At 29.2% G+C, this 14,564-nt stretch overlaps 2 protein-coding genes across 11 annotated transcripts in view; one reads left to right on the top strand and one right to left on the bottom strand.

The window, feature by feature from the left end:
• LOC142328461 (CAAX prenyl protease 1 homolog) overlaps positions 1 to 11,232 on the top strand; it is a 47,115-nt gene extending 35,883 nt beyond the window's left edge. For all 3 annotated transcript variants that reach the window (XM_075372258.1, XM_075372260.1, XM_075372259.1), the window contains exon 8: positions 10,839 to 11,232. In XM_075372258.1, the coding sequence (XP_075228373.1) occupies positions 10,839 to 10,866 (28 nt within the window). In that variant the 3' untranslated portion in view covers positions 10,867 to 11,232. The remainder of the gene's footprint in view (positions 1 to 10,838) is intronic.
• A 25-nt stretch (positions 11,233 to 11,257) lies between these two features.
• Positions 11,258 to 14,564, bottom strand: part of LOC142328459 (PTS-dependent dihydroxyacetone kinase 1, dihydroxyacetone-binding subunit DhaK-like) — a 66,296-nt gene continuing 62,989 nt past the window's right edge. For all 8 annotated transcript variants that reach the window (XM_075372252.1, XM_075372251.1, XM_075372250.1 and 5 more), the window contains one exon: positions 11,258 to 11,396. In XM_075372252.1, coding sequence (XP_075228367.1) covers positions 11,279 to 11,396 — 118 coding nt within the window. In that variant the 3' untranslated portion in view covers positions 11,258 to 11,278. The remainder of the gene's footprint in view (positions 11,397 to 14,564) is intronic.

Raw genomic sequence — 14,564 nt, 5'->3', positions numbered from 1 at the left:
ACACTTATATTCAGATGGGTGGAATTATGGAAGGTGGGAAATAAGGAAAGTTTTAGTGTAATGATATTTATTATTAGACAAACAGTATATGGATTTATTTAAGTTAGTTATCAGCATTTTCTCCATAACCCCCCCCCCCCTTATTCCCATTACTGATGTTATGAATCTTTTTTGTTTCTACAATAACAGAAGTATTTTTAAATTATTTATTTATAAATCATCTATTTATGTTCTATAATTATGCTACCTACATAGTTTATATTAGACATAGTCCACTAGTCCATTTTCAGTCGGTTATCAGTTGAAGCTGAAATGTTAATAGCTGTAAAGTTTCAGCCTATTCTTTTTTATATTTATTTTAACAACAAAGGAAAATGGTTTAAAGCAATGAAAATAATGAGATAGATAATTGCTGGATAGTGTTACTCATGCATCACCTTAACATATAAATTTGGTGTTCAACTACTTTGATATTGTTTGAGAAATTGTTATTTATTAATCTTAATCTTATAGTAAATAAATAAATAAATACTTTTCTAACATTAAAGGAATTATATTGTAGCATACTGCATTTGTTATATGAATGTGTAAATATAATCAACTAAGAAGTTTATTGCATAAATATCTTTAAAATTGGCCACCAAAAGATTTTTTGGTGGTGGAATCACAAGGATTAGTTTCATTAAATTATAGAACTGTTAGAGCAGGAGGGAAAAGCAAAAGAGGTCATGATAATAGGTATGAAGAGTGGGAGGACTAACATCGCTATTTATTAGACGATTCCAGCTCAGGAAACTCAGTACCAAAAGTAGTTTTAAAATGTAGGTACTCCAATATACGTCAGCTACGAATCTTAGTTACAATGCTTGGAAAGGCAGAAAGTAATACTCATATTGATAAAAAATGAATTTAAATTAATTAAAACTCAGTATAGTCAGCATAAAAAATTGAACTATCAAAATATGTTGGAAAGGAAGAGTGAACATACTTTTTTTAATGAATTTGTAAAAATTAAGCTTTTGCATGAAAAATCAATTACTTGGCCTTAGGTTCTTCTGTTTAGAAAGTATTATAGAGAAAAATATACATTATATCTAGGAGCAAGAAGTAGACATAATCCTTATTTATAATTTTTCATACAGCATATTCACATGAGAGTTGTTTGTATGATAATTAGAATGTTTCTATTAATTCATCTGGAACTCTTACCAATCGGTTAAATGTAATTACACTAAAATCAATACTAAGTCAATCTGAATTACTGAAAATAGTCCTGTTAAAAATTTGTTGAGCATGGAAAAATTGCTATTATTATATGGGTTTTTGTATGCCTGAGATTTGCTGTATACATATAATAACTTTTTTTAATTGATTTTAGAACTAACTTACTTTGCATGAGTGCATTGATAGTAAATGACAAATAATTATTCATGTTTAGTTCTAATATTTTGTTTGCTTTCCTTGTCATTACAATTACAGTAAATGCTGTTCATGTTTTTAATGCCAATTCATATCTTTGCTAGTGTTAAATCCTTATTCATAGCACTTATAATAAAACTAAATGCTTTAGCATGATTCAGACTTCATTTGAATTGCATTGCTAATATAACATGTCACTGATACCGGGTTTAAATTATTATTTTCTGTATTATCCATAACTATTAATTATGCATAAACACTCAGTGGAATTGTATGCAAGTTTCTAACAGTAGGCTCTTAGTAGAATCTTTAATGCTTGGAAATATTAATTGTCACAAAGTGATTATTTTTCTATTACCAGTGATTGTTTTTAATTTTGAACTTTTGACTTTTGTAATCCCAATTTTAATACATGTATTTTAGTTTTATTTACATCTTTTAACATTTTACATGTTTTAGTTTAGGTACCTTATTAATTAAAATTTCATTTAATCCAAGGGAATTATTTTGCTACATTTCATTTGCTTCTTTTTTTTGTAGATGATCTTTTATGATTTGTTATGTAGTTGTTCAAAGTTTATCAAGTTTGTGTTTAAGATCTCCTAGTAAATTTTAGAAAATTTCCATTATTGCTAAACTTGATATCAGGTCACTGGGATCGCTTAAAATAATTATAGTTGAATATAGTTCTTAAAATGTTAGCTTTAGCCGTTCATTAACATATTGGGGATAAACTAACATGATATCAATAGCTTAGACTGACTCAAGTTGTTACTCTATAATGCAATGACGTAATTTACATAGGAGTTTGAAATTTTTTAAACCATTAATGAAATTTTTATAATTTGTTTAAAAGATCATTACAAAGAAAAAATGGTAAAAAGCATCTTATTTGGTATGAGTTAGATCTCAATATATATATTTATTCAGGTCGAATTACACAAGTTTTTCTGATATCTTGATGCATGTTTGCAAATTCTCATATGTGTTTTTAAAAAAATGAAGTTAGTGTTGAAGAAAATTATATTGCTTATTTATGGTTAAAAATCACTGATTCTCTCACAAATTAGATTTCAATAACTGTATCCTAACTCTACTTATTTTAAGTGGTCTTGCTGACTTAATTATATAATTTTGCTGTGCTTAATGATTAGTTACACTAATTTTTTTTAGAGTGATGAAATTCATTACATCTTTATATTCATTATATCTTTATTTATACCAGGAACTTTTATTTTGTAGAATGTTGGTGAAGCATTTCTGTCACACTGTGACAAGCATATGTTGGATAACCTTGGATTAAAAATTATTTCATAAATAAATAATTATTTGTGTTGCTGATGATGTCTAATATACTACTATTGTCATTTTTAGTATATGGTGATGTTTATAAGGTTTTAGTTTTTCACCTGTTTCACTTCATATCATAAGCTGTGTAAAATTAAAAAAATTCTTTAGAACAACCAGTAGAATAGTAGCAACTTAAGTTTCATTCTAATATAGATAGATATCTGTGTTTCATTTTCATGTAATATTTTCTTCATTAACGCCAAATTTAACTTTCCATACAATTTGTATGTTGAGTTCAGTGTGTTAACATGTTTGGGAATAACATAACCATATAACTTAGAAAACCACATTATCAACACATTGTCACATTATCAACACTAAGTTGTTCAGTAAATAATTCTTTGCTTTCACATCATCATTTATGATTATTTGAGCTAAACATTTTGTAAATACTTTTTATAAATAAACTGTTCATTGATTATATAAATTTTACAAAACTGTTTGTGGATTATATAAATTTTACGAAGAGTTCATTTTATTAATAATTATTTTCCATCATTCTCACTTTTGAGCTTATGATCTTACTGAAGTATTGTAATTCAGTTTAACCCTTGATTATAATTCAGAGAAATTTTCAGTACAGCGTATTAATGTTTGGTCACATTGATTTTTTACAATTACTGTGTTATTTTATAATAGCTGTCCATCATTAATGGATAATTTGATTGTTACAGTATTTTAAATTTATTTTAATAATGGACAAAAACTAAAGTTTTTTTGTCAGTTTTTCTTTCATCGGTTATACAACACCAACTGTAACATTGCGTGATTTGTTTACGCTGTTTTAAAGACGTCCCTTTCCGCAATATTTTTAATTGCAGGAAAAACCCTAGAGAAAGGGTTAGAGGTTAGGATTTAATCATAAAAAAGATTTACTGTCAGTGTTAACATTTTTTTTTTATATTGGTTAAGGGTTAATACTTTTTAAAATAATATGATTACTTATAACCACTAATAAAGTAAAATTAATGATAAAAGTTAAATTTATTTAATAATTATTGTAAATTTCAAAGCTTTATAGTGTTAAATTTATTTCATTGTTATATAAAACAAAAATTAATAAAAAGTTCTGTTCTTTCCCAAAACAATATAAATAATGACAAAAAATCTTTTCCATTGTGTGGGTGTGTGTACACGTACATGTGTGTGTTTTATATTGAAATTTATTAGACAATTTTATTTATAAATTGTCCAAAAAACAAATTGTAAAAAAAAAGGTTTTGGTACTTCTGATGTTTTTTGGAAAATGTTAAAAAAAAATATTAGTAACAAATTCTGTTTTCAGAATTTCCAAATGCTTTTTGTTACTCTTTTTCTTTTATTTTCAACTAACCTACTTATTGTATTTTTCTAGTCAAAGTTTTTACTTTCTTCAAACTCTCGACATTTTGATACCCTTTGTTTCTTTCTTTAATCCTCTCTGTTTAGAAGATACACCTCTTACCTGATGTTGCAGCATTCTTCGCTGATAAAATGTGTTGGCTGTAGCTAGATTCTGAAAATTAAACTTTCTCACAGCTTTAGAAACTGCATACTTGATTCTACAAGAACAATTATATTTTTCATAATATTTCCAGAGATAGCTGACTCATTCACATTTTGGATTATTCCTGTATTGCATTATATTTTTAGAAGGTGAATTGAACCATATCTTCTAAAAAATATAAACAGAAATCATTTTTAACTTTGAAATTGGTGCCAAGAACTTTATTTTAAGCTTATGCTTTGTTGAAAAAGAAACATCGACCTGCCTTCAGGAATATTAGAACTTAATGTGTTTAAGCTAATTAAATAACATATTTTATGTAACAGTAAAAATGAAATACTTGTTTCAAATTAACAAGTAAAGAAACTTTTTTTTTTGTTATATTAAAGGTTAACTATTGCTCTAATATTTATTGTTAGAAAAGCTTTTTTTTTATAATCTAAGTATAATTACAATACAAGTAAACCCACATACAACCCGTTTTGTATAATTACAGTACGAGAAACCCCATTACACTTTAATGCATATACACTTAATGCATATAAACTTGTGTCTAAACTTATTTATCCACGGAATATTTAATTATAATAATAATTAAATATAAAAAGACTGATCATTGAATATTTAAAATCACCATTACCTGTTTTATAAACACGTTCTTATTCATGTAAATTTTAAAGGTTTATTACATAGTATTTTTTAATAATATCTAAGTTTTTTCTTGTAATTCTTAAGTTTTCTTTTGTTTCCAGTTGTCTATTACTTTCTCCAATTCAGTAAATTTTTGTTATTTTTTTTATGTACTTAAGAAATTTTTTAAATATTTAAGAATAAACATATTAATGTTTCTATAAAATAGAAATATATTTAAGTTTGATTTTTAGTTTGTTTCCTATTGTTGTTACTTTTGTTCAGTATTTTGGTTGATTTTTTCTTTTTAAGATGAGTAATCTTATGCACTAATATACTTTTTTTTGTTAACAACCAAAAATGAATAAAAAAAGAAATGCAAAAAAATTAATTGTGGATATTTTTTTTCTCTGTAATTTGTCTTCTCCTTTAATGTGTGACTTTTTCAAATTCAGCAGCATCTGTAACTAGATTTCACTTTTTTTTATTAATGTTACAAAAGTTTTTTTTTTAAATAATTTTTTTTTAAGAATTTATAATGCTTTTATAAAGAATAGTGTGTATAAAAATTGGAGTGCTTAGTTGACTATTTGCTGAAACAGATTAATCAAAATATTGAATGAACTTTTTCATCATTACATCTTGTTTAGTGTCTTATTAAAATGAACATTTTCCTATGATTTATTTCTAAATTTTTATTTTTTGAATCATTATTAGTCATTGAATAACTGGTGTGATGCTTTTCTCTATATCTCTTTCTGTTTTGTGGTAATCTTTTAACAGCAATCTAAATTCCACACTTTACGTTCTTAATTATCTGTTTAATGTATTCCAATCTATGTATTCTTCTGAAGTTTATATACAGTCTGTACATCCCTCTATTACCAAAACCTTGATATCTGTTAAGATATCAAGGTTTTGGTAACCTCAAGGTTATGGTCAACCAGCCAAATCTTATAAGTATAAAGAGAATATTCTTGTGAATAGTTTGTTGTAACAGAAATAAAAAGATACAAATAGAAACAGAAATTCATGATAATAAAAGCATATTTTAAATTTTTTCAACAAATAATGCTAAATGAAAAAAATGTTTGAAATAAAATTTGATCATCATAAAAAATATAAATTTTATGATTTAAAGTATATGTGTAAAAGTACAGTGGATTTAAAAAATAGTTACAGAAGATGCTTATGTTAAAAGTATAGAAGTATGGAAAGAATCAGATGTGTCTGTGCTGCTAAATCAATAAAAAATAAACTTTCAATTGATAATATTTAATTGGAACTGATTTCATCTTTAATAAGTTAACCGCATCAATATGTTTATTGTAAATAATTGATATATCGTTTGAGTTTGTTTTTTTGGCCTGATTTTGATACAAAGAAATGTATTCATTCTTTTTATATGGTGTGCAATAGGAAAAAGTGTAGATATACAAATCGTTTATAGTACATGATGGTAGATTGTACGATTTAATGACAATATAACATTTTTTTCTTTCTGTTACTACTTTTAAAATAATTACTACTTCCAAGAATTGTTTATGTACACTGCAAATTATTAAACTTATTCCCTTAATGTGTTATCATATGAAAATTGATAAAATAAAAAAATACTACATTATTTTATTGAATTTGTAATATTTAGTTGGAACTGATTTAATCTTTAGTAAGTAACCTTAATTTATTTTTTAATTTAATTTAGATAAGTTTGATTGACATAGTTCAATACAATTACAGTAGAATTACACCATGAACTTTGTAATTGTCTATAAATTTTTAATATGCAGTTGACCTAAAATTATGAAGTTGATTATAAATTTAAATAAGTATTCGTCAACCATTAAATAAACATTGTTGTGGTAATGATAACATGTAAATAACATTATCTTGCGGATGTTTGGGTTCTTTATCCTTTAAAATTAGTCACCTTGTGATTATAAAACAATCCTAGAAGATTTGATGCTTCCTAGAAGGTCTTTTCTGAATAACTTTCTCAATTTCAATCATTGTGTTCACTTACTATCTGTTCAGCATTACATTATTTTCATTTTTAGGGCAAATAATGTTACAAAGAACTAAATCTTCTGAAAGCAGATTGTGGGATAATTGGCAGTTTTTTATTTACAAAACGCACCATTTAGTTTGAAAGATACTAAAGAGTGCATCGTTAGGCATTATGGAGTCTTGTGTATACAGCACAATTGTTTTACATGTCTAAGGCACATATTGGCATGTCTAATTATCTCTTTTAAGGTTTCCAGTTTATTTGTTTCAGTAATATATTTTATATATTAACTTTACTGGAAATATAAATATCATTTTATTCATATAATCTTCCTCATTAAAATATGTGCAAAAGCACAGCTGAAGTCATATAATATAAAAAGGAAGAATCCACTTGTTGGGAGATTTGCTCTGATTACATATGAATGTATTTTTATTGAAGAATTATTTTTTATATTTATAAATAAATGTTCCTTTATCCCTTTTCTAGTTTCTGATTAAAAATAACTAAAATATGCATCCATATGCTTTAAAATTTCATGGTTGTAAAACCTGGACTACAATCCTTTTCCTCTGCACTCTTCAAATAGTAAGGCAATTTATCAACTGTAAATTGATCTACAGTTAAAATTAAGTTTTTAAATTGGATTATTTTACATAAAGATAATGAATAACATTTGATTAAATATATATGCATGCTGCTATTTCTAGTACAATGCATGATACCAGTTGGCTTTTTATGGTTCACCAAGAAAGAAAAATTAAAAGCAGCCTGCTTAATTAATAGTCTAGTTACAGCATGTTGCACACAATCATCATGCTAATTATAAATCCACTTTTTTTTCTTAAAAATTTATAAACTATAGCTAATAATGTTCTGTTATAAATTATAAGAAAATATTTAATTGAAATTAAATTAAAAAATGAGTAAATTTATTCTAAGCTTTAAAACATTTTGTTTATCTTGACTCTATTTTCCCTTTGAATTGAAACAATGAGCTAATTTCTTATATAGGATTCAAATTCTAACTATATTTAATAATTGTACAACTACATGTTATAAGTACCTACATACAAATAATTCGTGCAGTTTAATTAAATATAAGACTGTGTAATAGTAATATATATGATTTTATATTATATCTTTTGGAAAAACTTCTCTATAGTTTCTTTTACTAAATAATTATATATCATATATAGTAAATGTACCTTAACATAATAAAAATAATTAATGTTTTCATAATTACTAACTTTAGTAAATAAATCTTTAAAGTCTATGTTCATCAGTATCATTTATAAAATATAATAATTTAAATTTTTGGGGGGTTTCTTCGTGAAAAACACTGCGTTATCATCACCCAATCATGATATATATATTTTTTTTATAATAAACAAAGATATATCACATTACTTATATCTCAATTACCATAAAAAAATAACCATCTGCTTTACAACAATTGACATGAATACCTGAACCTCACTACAGTAATTCAAATACTTGAGTGTAAATGGACGGCCCTAAGAAAACATAAAAAACGTTTTATGGATAAATTATAAGTGTCATAAATGAAATCAAAATATTTAGTTTAGTGTAGCTTTCTTGATTTGGGCAGCTGCATCCCTTTTAATTAGTACAAATAGCATGATACATCCATGGATTACCAGACCAAGTTATGTTGTTAATTAGAACTCGACAAAAAAGTGGTGGCTTGGAATGGTATTTGGAATCAATTACCATTAAAATTTAACCAGTCTGGCATAGTCTGAAATTGTCAACCACCCTCATAGCAAGGAAAGTGTTAATCATCTGTACTACACAAGATAATACAACTTTCTCAGTTCTGTTTACGATAATAATTGAGCATTTAACCATAGTTTGTTATTTTTGTCATTCAAATCTGCTTACAGTCAGTGCAAGCATTAAATTTGTTTAAACTAAAGGTCTGCTTGGCGGTGGGTGTTAATTCCCAAAAATTTGAAGGTATAAAAAAACTGTGCTTATACCTATAAATATTAAGTATTTATATATAACTGCCATTAAACCAGAATAATAAGTTAGCACCTCATTTTTTCATTATTTTTTTTTCACTTTGTAGTATTTAAAAAACTTAAACATTTAGCTTGTCAACATTCACTTCCATCAGTTTTGATTATATTATATTAAAATAAATACTGAGGAAGGCATTGACCTAACCATATGACATACTGACTCTTTCATTAGCATTTTTGTAGTAAATATTCATACAATGATTATATAAATTACATTTTCACCAGTAATTTGATTAGTTGGCGATTTACTTCATTGACCGATCTATCTTTTTTTTTTTCACTTTGTAGTATTTAAAAAACTTAAACATTTAGCTTGTCAACATTCACTTCCATCAGTTTTGATTATATTATATTAAAATAAATACTGAGGAAGGCATTGACCTAACCATATGACATACTGACTCTTTCATTAGCATTTTTGTAGTAAATATTCATACAATGATTATATAAATTACATTTTCACCAGTAATTTGATTAGTTGGCGATTTACTTCATTGACCGATCTATCTTTTAACATCAATACTTCAATATTATTTCATTTTACATATCCTAATACTTGTCTCATGCTTACTTCTATCCTCTACATTTACTTTTACTGTAAAAGTTAAATGTGAATAAATGCCTTAGTAATGAACCATCAAACTTGTCATTTTAATAAAATTTTACTCAAACTTCTTTTTTCTATAATTTATCTTAAACTTTAAACTACACAAGTAAAATCATGTATAGTCTGTTGCCACCATCAGTACAGATTGGGAGGACACTCCACCTGTTTGTTTACATGATAAAAACTATTTTATTTACAAAAATACAAAATATTTGAATACATCAGCTTAATTCACATAATTCCATTATTTCACCATTAATAAATATTTACTGAAAATATTAATTATTAGAAATAATTACATCAAAATAGTTACAGCTTTCTATCTGCTTAATAGCAATACAATATGATATAGGTTCTAAAAGTATAATACAAATTTAAATTAATTAAAAAGCTATTACTTTCTACACAAATTATATACACTAGAGTTTGGTGCCTTATAAAATAAAAAAAATAAAAATTTATGTAATTTCGTATTCTGTGTTTGATAATGATGTTAAACTTTTGAAGATATATTTTTGCTATAAAAACAGATTAAATTCCATTTGATGTTAAAGAATTATTCCACAGTCCCACTCAGACTTTTATTTCAGCTAGCCCATTCTATAGATTTATTATCCTTTAAATTTCAGATTTGCATCTTCAACCTTTTATGAGCAGTTACTCAAATATAAAACCAAACTAAAACTGTGCCATAATTTCTGTGCCAACAATATTAGAATATTTTTGTGATAGATAAGTATCTCAATACCAGAATTGAAATTATTTTTTAAAAGAGATTGTGGTTGACTCAGTAATATAAAAACCAAAATATATTTCACTCGATTATGGTTTAATCATCACAGACCTAAAATAATGTATACCTCTATTGTAAACATTTTTTAGACTTTACTGGACTAGAATGAATTATAGTCATTTATTTACTAAATCCAAGCTCTGGATAATTATGATATTAAGAGTGAGATATACCAGTCTGGGAAGTATTGCTAGTACTATTACAAAAATTAATCAAAATTTGATTAATAGCAGCACATAAGGGGATGCATTACCATAAAATTCACACCACTACTGTATAGATTTGTCATAAATTCCTTCCAACTTTTCAGACCTTAGAATTTACTAGTATCATTTTATGTAAATTGAGCAAACTAGAAAAATTAAAGGAAATTAAGATAATATTAAACATTTTATATTCTGTCTAAAAAAAAACTATTGATAATTACTCAAAATTTTATTATTTTTAATCGACCAAAATAAAAAAAAAAGTAATATTAAAATTTTTATTTGTTACAGGGCACAACCTAAAGATTATGAAAAATAAAGCCAAAAATACTGAAGTAAATAATAATATGAAAAACTAACTTGAGTTAGGGATAGAAAAAATTTAATTTACAGTGCCTGTCAATGATGTCATTGCTAGTGAACTATGTACAGTGTTTGTGACTTTTATGATTTATTTATGTTTTTTTCTAAATGAACCGTAGATTGAAAGGAGTACATGAAACAAGTTTCTTGAGTTGATATCCAATAATAAAGGCGTAAACAATATTAAAATAAACTTTTAATAAAATTGCTGGTGAATGCAGGGTAATAATTTATTACAAAATATTGTAATCTAAAAATAACAATCTTTTATTGAACAATTTATATTTTAAAAATAAAATTAATAAGTAATTATAAGATATGATACATTTGTTTATATGTATTTAGAATTAATATTGTGAACGCATATTTTATTTTATGACAGCTGATAGCGTATTATGTACTGATTCAAGCCATAATGTAACTGCAAATGCTCCAGCGTCAATATCTGTCTGATATTTTTCTTCAACATAAGCCGCCCTGCCAATTCTGTAACATAATTATTTGCTTTTTTAAAACTTGTTAAGAAATCAGATAGTATATACATGTAATAAAAGTGAGAGGATATATAAATAATATATTCAGGAACCTCCCACTACTGATATCCATATGTATATTCATGTTCAGAAATTATCCTCTACTTCTTGCAGGGATGGAGAGTAAAGTTTTATAGAATGTAGACCTCACTTCTACAATAATACAAAATATTTGAAAATCACAGTTTACAAGTGATTTTATATTTATTGCATATTACTCTTATTTTGGTGGGAGCTTAATGGGTGGTGGGGGATGATGGGTGATAGACAGGAAGTGGTCTGAAATATAATAGATCCAAATGATGTGAGCGAAGTATCAAACAATGTGTTAACATAGTATGCTCAAAATGTAAGCAATAGAAAACACTATCTTCCGCTGACAACTTCTACTGCTGACACTAACTTTAATGTGGTTTATTTGTATTTTTGTGGCTTGTTTAGTCAAGCTGCCTGCAGCCAAAATATGATATTATTTTATCATTGAAAATCATCTAAATGTTAAATACTTTGGTAGCTACATTGATTTATCAATTTCTTATTGGCTAGGAAATAAGCAAAATTGAGATTTGCTGCAGGTAGTAAGAAAAAAGGCTGATATTTGTTTCTCATCTAATAAATACAAGCAGCATTTACATATACTGGGTAGTGTTTGAAAAACAGTGTATCATAGCTTGTAATGTAAAGAGATTTATTCTAGGGAAAACAGATTTCCCTCATGGACCAATATTTGAATAATTCAGAATTCACTATAATGCAACAGTGGCTTGGAGTCAAACATTCTGAGCACATCATTCCATGCAAATAAATAATCTTCACTTCATTTATTCAATGTATTGATAAATTCTATACAGGTCAAACTAGAAAAAAATGTTAAGACAGATTATTGCAAAAAAAAAATTTGGAAAAAAGTGAAATTATGCACTGCATTTAATAAACATTATAATACTGTAATCATCACAAAAAATAAATTTTCAGTTGCAAGAGTTATAAATCATTTGATGGAAAAAATTTGTTATTTTATCATATTAACCTTGTTTATTTCAGCATCGTTTTTAAATTTTAAAACGAATTTTTAAATTCAAAGACATACTAGAAAAAAGTATTGTTTTTTTTAATAGTATTTGGAATTTTTTTTTCCCTACATTCCTGGGCCGGACATCCAATTAAGTATACTCGGCCCAGAGACGTGTCTTTTGACTCTAAGGCGGTCTTCCCGCCCACTGGTTTTACACCCGGCACGGCAGGTCAACCGCCCCGGTACTAACTAGATCTTTTCTTGCCTGCCTCTAATTCCCGCTGACGAGGGCTATGCCGTTCCCCACCCCTGCCGACAGAAACCGGGTCTCGGTCTTTATGCCATTTGCCTCAAACCGGTGCGACCAGCACAAGGAGCGTGCGCACCCCCAAAACCAGCCACACCGGCCGGGTCTAGGTCTTTTAATTTTATGCCCGCGAAATCTCCCTGGAGTCCCCGTCCCCTCACCGAAACCTAAACGCTAGGGCATACAGGCTCTCAGAGGCAGGGCTGTACACCTATCCATATTTACGATTGAACCTAACGATTCCTTCGTCGCGCCTCCTCTTCCTTAGTGCGAAGAACCATACCGGCGAAGTTGTTAAAAACGTTCTAGTTCTGCTCCCTCCTTAGCGACCACTCTACAATGTTATTCGCGTTCAGGTTATTGACTGCTATGAATTGTCTGTATTGTGCCCATCTCCGGCATTCGAACATCGTATGCTCTGCGTCGTCCACCTCCTGGCAGTAGTCGCAGTTGGGTGTGTATCTCTTGCCGAATCTTTTTAAATAGTAACCAAAACATCCATGACCCGACATCATCTGTGTTACGTAAAAGTTCACCTCGCCATGTTGGCGATCCAGCCATGCGTCCAAATCACTTATTAACCTTCTGGTCCAGGCCGCAGCGTTAGTCTCTGCCCATACTTCCTTCCACCACTGTCGGGTCATCGCCTCGGTTTCAGCTCTATTACACCCTTCCGCTCTCACTTTCCTGCTCTTGATCTGAAGTTCTATCGGCGGGACCGACGCAAGCACACGTATAGCTTCATATGACAGGGTACGATACCCTGCCACCACTCCCAACAATGCCGTTCTGTGCATTCTTCGCAGTTTATCCTTGTTTCTTTGTATCCTGATTGCATCAACCCAAACCGGCGCCGCAGACACCGCTGCCGACGCATCAGTTTCCGTTTGGAGGCCCCCGGTACTGTGTGTTCCACGAATAATCTCCTGATGGCTTTTATGGTGAGCCCTACTTTTTTGCACACATTTTCTATATGCCCACCAAACGTGGGATTTTTTATCTATTATCACCCCTAGGTATTTTGTATCCTTGACCTCAGTTATAACCTCTCCACGGATCACGACCCGAACGCCGCGCAGTCTTCTCCTACCCGTGAAGAGGATACACTTGCTTTTTGCCGGGAACACCTCCATGTTGTTGTTTATTAGCCAGTTGTCTATGAGTTGGAGGGAGCGATTTGCTTTATCCTCTGCATCACCAATTTCCTTATCTTCCACCAATAGTGCAATGTCGTCAGCGTAAGTGACTACGCTGACTCCTTCCGGATAAGGCAACCGGAGCATCCGGGCGTAAAAGATGTTTCATAGCATGGGGCCTAACACAGACCCCTGCGGAACTCCACCGAAGTCCGGAAATCTCACCACCCCCTCCAAAGTGCGAACCTCCGTCCATCTATCAGACAGGTAGCAGTCAACCTGGTTTAGCAAGTGGTCACTAACATTCATTTCTCTGAGCGCCGCTACATTGGCCATCCACGATACCGAGCCAAATGCATTTTAGATATCTAACTGGACCATCAATGGGATCCTTCTGGTCCTCCAAGTACCGCTCCGTACCTCCGCCGCCAGCTAACCACCCTGTTTATCGCATCCAGTGTTGAACGGCCCTTACAGAATCCATATTACTCCAAATGTAGGCTTCCGCTTAGGTCCTGCTCCTCTTGGATCCTGGTAGCAAGAAGCCTCTCAGCAGCCTTACCCATATTATTTATGAGGCTGATAGGACGATACTCGCAAATGCCTGGGCTTGTATTCGGTTTGGGAAGAAAAACCGTTCTGGCCTCCTTCCAGCATTGAGGG

This window comes from Lycorma delicatula, chromosome 7 (genome assembly GCF_047948215.1).
Source record: "Lycorma delicatula isolate Av1 chromosome 7, ASM4794821v1, whole genome shotgun sequence".
NCBI classification, from domain to species: Eukaryota; Metazoa; Arthropoda; class Insecta; order Hemiptera; family Fulgoridae; genus Lycorma; species Lycorma delicatula.
Note: the sequence above shows the minus strand (reverse complement) of the source record. Positions and strands in the feature narration are given on the sequence as shown.